General features: G+C 34.5%; 1 protein-coding gene across 1 annotated transcript; it reads right to left on the minus strand.

Moving 5' to 3' along the window:
* Positions 1-235: 235 nt before the first annotated feature.
* LOC115418887 (transcription factor HES-2-like) lies at positions 236-1,735 on the minus strand. Its single transcript, XM_030133417.1, has 2 exons — positions 1,583-1,735; positions 236-1,471 (listed from the first exon to the last, which is right to left on the minus strand). Exons 1-2 carry the CDS (start codon positions 1,703-1,705, stop codon positions 1,079-1,081), a joined length of 516 nt encoding a protein of 171 aa, XP_029989277.1. The 5' UTR covers positions 1,706-1,735; the 3' UTR covers positions 236-1,078.
* Between the last annotated feature and the right edge of the window lie 9,297 nt (positions 1,736-11,032).

Below are 11,032 nucleotides of genomic sequence, written 5' to 3' on the forward strand. Positions count from 1 at the left end.
ATGTACAGCATCTGCTTATAACTCAGGAAATATATCCTTAGATCATTAAGCTTTTTTTGTCTTTTGTTCTTTTTTTTATACCCTAGCTTCTTTGCAAATCAAAAATATTATAGAAAAGCTGCAATATATGTTTTGACAGCTTACAGCCATAAATTTTCTGTGTGATCGCTGATCAACCATCTCCCAGTTCTCATTCATTTCCCCCAGTAACTCATAGAACAAAGTAGAATGCAGTTGAAGTGTTTATTCAAACAAACACAAGGTCTGTCAGGTGACAAACTTTCAACTGAATGTAAAAAGTTGGATGATACATCGTAACAGGAGCTCAGACAGTTTTCCAAGACACATTGTACTCCTACAGAGTAATGGATCAAAACATCCAGTAGAAAAGACAGATGTTAGTGTTTAACATAAACAGTATTCACATTAATATAATGTACTTTCATGCCACGTCATGTTATTTATAAGAACAACAGGAAATTATTAATCTTAAAATAGATCAAGAGTAGATAAGAGACACACTGTGTCTTTCAAGCTGATAAAATTGCTACAAAAGTAGTGTTACACTTCCCAAACATGAACAGTCAAATAATGACCTGATCTTAAAACTGATCAGTGAGACGACAGATTACAGGTAAAAGCAAAAGTTCCATTCCATACGACTGGAGAGTCCCCAGATGTACTCACATAACAGATATGTTTTTCAAAATAAAAACAATTTCATCCTGATCATAATGATCCATAGGACTGTCAAAATACTTTTACAACATTGAAGTAAAACTGCAAGCAAAACATTTTCACAGAAAACAGAGTTTACTCATTCAATGAGTATCATTTCATACTTTCAGTTAAAGTATCTTAAAATATCAAAGTCCTCCAAAGGATGAACAAGTACACATTTTAATAAACACATAAGGATCAAAATCAAAAGACTTAATATTTGAATAATTTTCTAATAGAAAATAAAATGAAAAACACAATAAATGTTTTGTCATCGTCGCTGCCTTCTGTAAATACAGAAATATCATCTAATGTCCACTTTGGAACAACGTTACTGAACTTGACCAATATGGTCCTTTCAGTTTGTCTGGCAGATATCTGCGGCGTCTGTAGGTGTCGACCACGGCCTCCAGAGGGCGCTGCTGACTGGAGGGAAGGTGGTCTGGGCTGAGGAGCTCAGGAGACACAAGTCAGCTTCTGTCAGGGTTTTATCAGAGGAAGGGTGGAGATCACCGAGGTGACTCAGCTGTGGTGGTGTCTTCATGTCATTCGTAGACCTGAAGCATGCGAGCTTCTTCTGCTGCTGCTGCAGTCGTCTCAGAAAACACACTGTCATCTCCAGGATGTCTGCTTTCTCCATCTTGGAGTCTGGCTGCTGTTGGAGGAACTCTGGACCCAGGAGAGACTTGAGCTGCTCGATGCTGCTGTTGATTCGCTCTCTGCGGAGCTTCTCAACCAGAGGCTTTCTCAGCTGTAGACACAAGAAAAATGTCATGAATAAACTCATCCTGGAAATGAATATACAAATACACACAGAAGAGGAAATGCTCCAAATGTCCATGCAGTGAAATCTTGCATTTACCTTGTGTGTCAGAGTCAGATGTTCCTCAGAGTTGGTCATTGCTGCAGTGATTGTTGGAGCCATGGTTGGATGTGTGTGCTGTGGAGGTCTGTGTAGAGACAATCTGATCTGTGCTGGCTTCATCCCTCCTATTTATAGTCCCACATCTCCATATGAATGTGTGGGTCTCGGTCTGGATGGAGTTTCTCACAGTTCTCAGCCAATCAGAGAGCCCAGCTGGATAATAAGGACTGCTGAGCTGCCACATGCTCAGTGGCCGAGTTTGTGAGGGACAATGGTTGGATCTCAGGGGAACAGGTGGAGGACTTAGGGGCGTGTGGATGGAATCTGGGAAAGTGGTGACCCTTTATCTGATCATATAGTCGCTGATGCTGGGATCAATCATTTTAATCGTTTATAGTAAAGTCTATGTACATTGGTCACTTAAAATACTTGTTTGACTTTTTTTTTAGCATTTATAAATCTATATTTAACAGTGAGGCTCAACAACATGCAAAATAGTCATATTTGGATTTTGACAGCTTCCAATTTGAGTCACAAATGTTGTTGAAATTGTAGTTTTTGTAATCATCCCTAAAAAAAGATGGTGGGTTTTCAAGCACATCTGCCAGATCTGAATAATGTGATTATTTCAGTTATTGGCTACGATGATTCTGTGGCTCTAAAGAGCTTCACTATTTGTGTTGTGTGACATTTTATATTTATGAAAAAAGGTAGCTCCAGTGAACTAGATATTCCACCTGATGAAATTATGATTTCAATAATAGTATTTTTTGTTTCACGGATGTACATTTACATAAAGTCACGTCACAGGTTACAGGTAAGAATGGGCGTGGACCTTCACTTCTGTCTTTAGGTTTCATTAGATATCCCAGATTTTGTTGTAAGACAGCGAAATGCCATTTTTTATATTAATACATTTATTAAACAGACTGAAATATGTGTTTAAAAGTGACACATGTTCTCCAACACAGCGGAGCTAATACCTCTCTTCTGCATATTTTAATTGTTATTGTCAAATACATTATATTTCTGATTGTATGGCATGAGACAGAAATGCCTTAATACATCCTCTGCTGCTCCTGCTGTAACTTTAAGATGCAAATTGGATATTTTATTAAAACATATGCTTACAGTACAAAATGTCATGCCTATAGTTTACTGTCCTTCATGAATATATGTTAATAGAACTTAACCCTTAAAGACCCACAACTATTTTTGTCTTTCCAAAGTGATTTATCACCATTTATTAACCCCTAAAGACCCAGTGCTACTTTTGTGGCAGTTCCCAAATGAATTTTTCTCTATTTCTAGCTTCCTTAACTGATTTATCACCAATTTCTTTTGTGATATTATTCTGTGTATTTTGCATTTTTTGGCGTAAATGATGTATTTTCCTATATTTAATTCACATATCATGTAGATGTTCATAAAAACTTTGAGCAAATTCAAAGTTATTTATATGAAAACACAGAAAAATGACAGAAAAAGTGACTTTTTCAGTAAAGGTATTAACCCATAAAGACCCAAACAGCCTTCAGCGACACAAACCTACTGCTGATTTAAACTGTTAAATACCTGTTGATCCACTAATCCTGTCAATACATGTAAATAATTGGTGTAAAATATGGTTTGGCTCTGTAGTTACCGTGGAAACACCGTCATCTTCTCCAACATTGATTCACCAGTAAAACCCATGGGGTTGGATCAATGACAGTGGATGGACACACTGGGTTTATGTTCAGTGAATGATAGGTTTTGCTTTAAAAGTAACTTTTTCTTCAGTTTTATCTGTTTTTGATTTAATAACCCTCAATTTTAATCTGAGTTTTTATGAACATCTACATGATCAGTGAATTAAATACAGGAAAATACCAGGTTTTCACAAAAAAAAGCAAAAGACAGAAGATAATATTACCATTAATGGTGATAAATCACTCCAGAAAGGTTAAATATAGAGACAAAAATCCTTTGGGGACTATCACAAAAGTAGCACTGGGTCTTTATGGGTTAAATTCACATGATGAACTTATTTTTATGTTGAGTCAATAATATGTTTTGAGGAAAAAGTCACTTTTTCATCATGTTTTTCTCATTTGATCTAATAACCTTTGACTTTACTCTGTGATTTTATAAATATCTACATGATCAGTAAATTAACTACAGGAAAATACCTGACTTTCACTGAAAATTGCAAAATGTAGAGGATAATATTTTAAAATATTATTCTATTAGAGGATAATATTTTAAAATATTATCCTCTGCAATTTTCAGTGAAAGTCAGGTATTTTCCTGTAGTTAATTTACTGATCATGTAGATCACAGGTGTCAAACATACGGCCCAGGGGCCAAATTCAGCCTGCCAAAGGGATGAATTTGTGAAATGCAAAAATTACACTAAAATATGAACAATCCTTTTAGTTCAGGTTCCACATTCAGACCAATTCAATCTCAAGTGGGTCAGACCAGTAAAATACTACCATAATAACATATAAATAATGATAACTCCAAATTTTTCTCTTTGTGAATGTAAATATTTTCATGTATTTACACTAAAACAAAGTGTAATTTCGCAAAAAATATGAATAACCTGAACAAATATGAACAACCCGAAATGTCTTAGGAGAAATAAGTGTAATTTTAACAACATTCTTCCTGTTATTAAATGTTTTGTGTGTTTGTAAGTTCTAATGTACATGTGTAAATGATAAACTGAGGAAGAATATTATTAAAATTACACTTATTTTTTCAGTTTTGTTCATGTTATTCACAACTTTTGAAAGGATAGTTTGTAGATGTAAACCTTTTCATAATGTAAATGTACTCTTATCGCTCTAAAACATAGAGAAAAGTTTGGAGTGGACATTATTTATATATTATTATGTTATTATTTTACTGGTTCGGCCCACTGCAGATCAAATTTAGGTGAATGTGGAACTGAACTAAAATGAGTTTGACACCCCTGATGTAGATTTTTATAAGATCTCAGCGTAAAGTCAAAGATTACACTGGTCTACAATAAATTTATTGTTTCAGTTTTTTGAGCTGATTTAGGATCATTTTGGTGTGCTGAATCCAAAAATCACATTCATTTTGCTCAATCAGGTCAACTTTCTGAACTATGCTACTTATTGGCTTTTGAACATTTTTGCTTACATTTATGGGCATTTTCACATCATATGATACAAAATTCTTTCATATTTCTTGCAATAAACGAGTTCTGAAGATTTTACTTTTGCCAATTTATGATTAATGTTTTTTTTAATATTACAGGTGAATGAAATGGCTTCCACTAGAAGATCTTGCAAAAATAAGCCTGACGTATTCTGCTCCATCTGCGGTGAATACACCATTGTACCTAACAGGAATCAAGTCACAAGTTTCATAAAGTGTGTTTACCAATCTTATTTTGGTATTAATTATGATATTTTGTGAGAGGATCAAATTTTTCAAAATCAAATTAGCAAAAAAACCTGACCTGATTGAGAAAAACAGATGTCATTTTTGGATTTAGCGGTGCAAAATGGTCCTAATTCAGTTGAAAAAAACCTAGACAACTTGCAAAAAACACTTTTTTTTACCCAGTGTTATTAGATCACATCAGAAAAAAATGTGGAAAAAGTGACTTTTTCCACAAAATGTATCATTGACAAAACATAAAAACAAGTTTATCCAACTCCATGGGTTTTACTGGTGAATCAATGTGTTTCCATGGTAACTACAGAGCTTCTGAACATCCAAATGGGTCATATCTGATAACCATGAAAAGATGACAAACTGTATTTTACCTCAATTACTTACATGCATTGACAGGATTACAGGATCAGGAGTTATTAAACATTTTATATCAGTAGATAATTTTGCTCATCACCGGTGGATATTTGGGTCTTTTTGGTCTCACACTCTATAATAAAAATATGCTTTGATTCAAATATTAGATTTAGCACTTTTTGCGCTCCTGTCATCCATGCTTATCTCCTGTCCATCTGTCTGTGGGCTGTGGGCTGTCTGTGAGGGTCTCAGGTTTCCCGGTCCCCCTCCTCTGAGCTCCCACAGCTCCCCTGCACAAGGCCGAACGTGCCCCAGTCGCACGCCCTCCTCTCTCTCTCTGCCGCTGGGAGCCACGGCGACACACGGCTTCCCACACTTCTGTATGCTGCACACACAATAGAAGTGTGTCTGCTCTCACAAAGCCTCAGGCCGGTTCCCAGGATCAGACAGAAGGGACTTGGCAGTTTACAGTTTATGGGTGCATCTGGGCCACCGACAGCTCAGCCCTTCCACATGTATAGGAACTGCTGTATTATATGACATATAATCCTATTTATTTACATAATCCTATTGATTTATCTGTCACTTATCATTCACCTCATGTATTTATTATGTTTAATGCAATGAAATCTGACACTGTCGTTGTATTTTTACAGAAAATTACTACTAACACATCTTTACCTGCATCAGCAAGGGGGGGTGTAATCACTCATATTGGTTTGTTTGTATGATTGTGCAAAAACGACTGCACTGATTTCTTTAGAACTTGCAGGAAAGGATGAAACCACTGAATTTTGGGGCAGAGCCTTAAAAACAATCAGCAAACAAGCAACTTTCCTAATATCACACTGTAAAAAAAAAAAAAAAAAAAACGGTAATAATATTCCAGTAGAAGGGGTGCCGAAAAAAACTGTAAAATAATGGAAAAAAACCATCTCATAAAAATACAGTAATTTCCCGTTATTAAAATATAGTTTTTTTCCCTTACTTTACATGAGATTTTGATTTTTTTTTTTTTTTTTTTTTTTTAACTTTTTAATGTTTAATAAAGAATATTTACATGCATTAAAACGATCAAATTACCTATAAATAAATATATAAATAATTTTCAATGAGACTCAGCTGTACAATCCACTGAGAAAAACTGTATTTGGACAGTTTATCAGTGCTTATACATTTTATACATTCACAAAAATACATTTATTCAACATTTTTGTTGTGAAACCTCCTGTAATTACACAAGATATTTGTCAATTAACAACCAAGTCTGATTCAACTGATAGAACAAATACTTCTTTTACAGTTAATTGTCAGTAATTTTATCTGGTTTTAATTTTTTTTTTTTTTTTTTTACAGTATTACACTTTAAATTAACAGTTTAATCTCATCAATAGAAAAGAAATATTTGTGAAATTATGATACATTTGCAAATGTATTTTAACTGTATTTTTCTGTGAAAAAAAGAAAAAAAACTTTAAAAAATTGAAATTTTACGGTTATTCACAGTTACAGTTTTTTCATGTTTTTTTTTTATATTTGACATGTAAAATCACAGTCTATTTTTGTCATTTCATTGATATTTTCCTTTGTCTTGAAAATACAGGAAAAATCTGTAAAATAATGGGTGAAAATTCTGTTAAATTACTGATTTTTTTTTTTTTTTTTTGCAGAAAGTATTATACTTGGAACTTTGAGGAAAAAACAAACCAGTGGCTCCAGCTGAGAAAAAGGAGAAAAATGCATCATTATTTGTGGATAATATTGTGGGAAAACAGTGAACTATCTGCCTTTTTCATATAAATCACTGATTACATTACACGCCTTGAGTTCATAATAAATTCCATGAGAACTACGATAGTGAGTGGTCCACATAGACCCCCAAAATATTCCCAGGATATATTTTGGTCAATCTCTTTGACATATGGCATAATGAACAACATCCCACCTGTTCTGTGTGACAGCCATTAAATTCAGTCTTTTGTCCCACGCTTCGAGCCTCCTGATTGGTCAAAAGCAGCTGAGAGGGAAGTGGACAAGCAGCATAAATACACAGTAGAAATGCACACATCAGCAGAGACATCCTCTGAAGATCAACTTGAAGAAAACAGAAGCAAAAGCTGCTTTGAAGGCTGTCAGTGACCAGACCATCCCTCTTCTTTTACAACCGCAGAAAACCTGAAAATGTCTCAGTATTTGGACCTTGCTCTGCAGGACAGCGTGAAAGAACAGCTCTTTCGGTAAGTCCTGTTCAGTATTCTACAATGTAAACTTTGAATTATTGGACTTTATCAAACTGACAAACATAACAAGACCATGTCCTTGCCAGAATGCATAATTAACCCTTTCATGCGTAGTGGTCACAACAGTGGACGGCTATTCTATAATGTGATTCAACCTGAACTTCTATAACAGGACCAGCATAATATCTGCATGAGTGAAAATAAAGGCAAGGAAATAAAATGTTATTAATATTGAACCCATAAAGACCCAGCGCTTCTTTGATGGTGGTGCTCAAATAATTTTTTTCTCTCTATTTAACCTTTTTTTTTAACCCTTTCATGCATGAATTATGAGAACCTTAGTCAATGTTTTTTTCTTAAGTGTTTTTAGTCCTCTTTAGGCATGAAAACAGCAATGCAACTGAAATTTTTTTTATGAACCTATTTTTTCTGGAGACACAAAAATGTCCACTCAGCTGGACACCATGCGTTTAATTTTTGAAGCAAAGAAACATGTATTTAAAGCTCATCATCAGAAAGTTATATATTGTGCGAAAAGTATGAAATAAAAACATTTTTAATGCAGCTAATCTGATGTTTTGTCACATTTGATCATACTCAAATACTAGTTACTACTCATTTCATGGAGATAATATCCTCCTGAGACCCCGGAAATTGACAATTTTAGCTTTTTTACACTAAAAAATTATCTTGTTTGGAAACTGCATAATGCAACAGTTTTTTCATATACATTTTTAAAATCATTTTTATTTATTGATTGATTTTTTAATGGAATGTCCTTTGCAATGGAGAGCATTTTAGTTAACCCTTTCATGCAGTAACCATGAGAACCTTAGTTAAGATTTTTCTTTTGAGTGTTTTTATTCCTCCATAGGGATGAAAAAAACCAGTGTGATCAAGTTGTGTTTTTTTTCATGGAGTTACAAAAATGTCCATGCATTTAATTTTTGAAGTAAAGAAACGTGTTTAACACCCAATATCAGAAATTGATATTAAAACAATGAAATAAAATCTGACATTTCACATTTTAATCTCACATTTTAACATATTCCAATGCTAATTATTACTCTTTTCATGGACATAATGTGCAAAAACAAACAAACAAACAAACAAACTTGTTTTCCCTAACAAATAACAGTTGATTTACACTGAAACATGTTACTGCAGATCAGGTTTGTCAAGAACAGCAAAGTTACAGTAATGGTATGAATTACAGTGTATGGGATGATGCATAAGCGTCCACTGTGTTGGCTGATATGGAACTAAAACAACCAAACCCATGAATATACAAGAGAACAGCTGGAGAATAGCTGTCCACTGTAGTGACCATTATGCATGAAAGGGTTAAACTGTCAAAATTTTGTCCCCTACAGAGGACAAAATGCATTACTGGCTCTCAGGAGGATATGCGAAAAAAAAAAAAAAAAAACTTTTTGTGTCAGAAAACTGTTAATTACAGTCTAATAACAATTAGCAACTTATTTACACTAAAACATGTTACTGCAGATCAGGTTTATCAAGAGCAGCAGTGTTACAGTAATGGTATGAATTGCAGTGTATGGGATGGTGCATAAGTGTCCACTGTGTTGGCTGATATGGAACTAAAACAACAAAACCCATGAATATACAAGAGAACAGCTGGAGAAGAACTGACCACTGGAGTGACCACTGTGCATGAAAGGGTTATGTATTTATCCACATTTATTATTATATTATCCTCTGTATTTAGCATTTTTTTCGGTGTAGAGTAGGTATTGTCGTATATTTATTCTGTCGATCATGTTGACGTTCATTAAAACTCAGAGTAAATTCAAAGATTATTAACCCTTTCATGCACAGTGGTCACTCCAGTGGACAGTTCTTCTACAGCTGTTCTCTTGTATATTCATGGGTTTTATTGTTTTAGTTCCATATCAGCCAACACAGTGGACACTTATGCACCATCCCATAATAATACACTGACATTCAAACCATTACTGTAACTGTACTGTTCCAGATAAACCTGATCTGCACTAACATGTTTGAGTGGAAATCAATTGTTATCTGTTAGGAAAAAAAAGGGGTTTTTTTAGGGTTTTTTTTGGCATATTATCTTCATGAAAAGAGTAATAACTAGCATTAGAATATGTTAAAATGTGAGAAAACATCAGACTTTATTTTATTTCATTGTTTTCATATCACTTTCTGATATTGGGTTTTAATCACGTTTCTTTACTTCAAAAATTAAATGCATGGACATTTATGTAACTCCATAAAAAAAAAAAAAAAAAAAAAAAAAAAACTTGATCACATTGTTTTTTCCATGCCTATGGAGGAATAAAAACACTCAAGAAAAAAATCTTAACTAAGGTTCTCATAATTAATACATGAAAGGGTTAAATCAGAAACAGCAAAAACAGGAAAAAAAGTGACTTTTTCAGCAAATTTATCATTAATCAAGTGTGTCCATCCACTGTCATTGCTCCAACTCCATGGGTTTTACTGGTGAATCAATGCTGTAGAAGATGATGGTGTTGCCATGGTAACTACGGAGCCTCTGAACGTCCAAATAGGTCATATCTGATGACCGTGAAAAGATGACATCTGTATTTTACACTAATTATTTACATTTTCATGGAGTTAAAAAAAATGTCCTGCTGAGTGGACATTTTTTAACTCCATGAAAAATAGGTTCATAAAAAAAATTTCAATTGCATAGTTTTTTTTCATGCCTAAAGAGGAATAAAATCACTCAAGAAAAAAAAAATTGACACATATTTTTTTTATTTTTTATATTGATTTTATGTCTTGTTTTCTAACTTGCTGTTTTTAATCACCTTTTACATGTTTCTTTTATAATGTTTTAAATGTTTCTTTTTTCTTGTCGTTGTATTTCAATGTCCTGTGTGAAGCACCTTGAATTGCCTTGTTGCTGAAATGTGCTATGCAAATAAACTTGCCTTGCCTTGCCTAATTCATGCATGAAAGGGTTAATAATGACTTGGTCTCTCTCTCAGGTGTAAACTCCACATGTTGGAGAGGAAATGCAGCATTGGGGTGGAAAAACTGAAGGCTCTGCTTGGAGAACACCTGCAGAATGGCATCCCTGTTTCTGACATCTTGGAGAAAACCATTTCCTTCCTCACCTTGAGGAAAGCCCTGCTGTCACACAACGGCTACTCCAAATATTCAAGGGACATTTTACGGCTGTTTCCTGATGCGGAGGATGACGTGGCTCCGCTGTGCTTTTAATAACACGAAAACAACAATGAATGGACCGATGGAGTCCAAGGAAGTGCTTTACCTTTAGACTCATGTAGCTTTAAGGCAGGGGTGTCAAACATGCGGCCCGGGGGCCAAATGCGGCCCGCCAAAGGTTCCAATCTGGCTCCTGGGATGAATTTACAAAGTGCAAAAATTCCACAGTTAAGGCTGTGGAACTCATTTTAGTTCAGGTTCC

The sequence above is a fragment of the Sphaeramia orbicularis genome, chromosome 5 (assembly GCF_902148855.1).
Source record: "Sphaeramia orbicularis chromosome 5, fSphaOr1.1, whole genome shotgun sequence".
Taxonomy (NCBI): Eukaryota; Metazoa; Chordata; class Actinopteri; order Kurtiformes; family Apogonidae; genus Sphaeramia; species Sphaeramia orbicularis.

Excerpts from the sequence above, each read along its gene's own strand:
- LOC115418887 (XM_030133417.1), bottom strand. The coding sequence starts at position 1,705 with ATGAAGCCAGCACAGATCAGATTGTCTCTACACAGACCTCCACAGCAC. Across the intron at positions 1,472-1,582 it reads ATCTGACTCTGACACACAAG|CTGAGAAAGCCTCTGGTTGA; the intron begins GTAAATGCAAGA and ends TTGTGTCTACAG.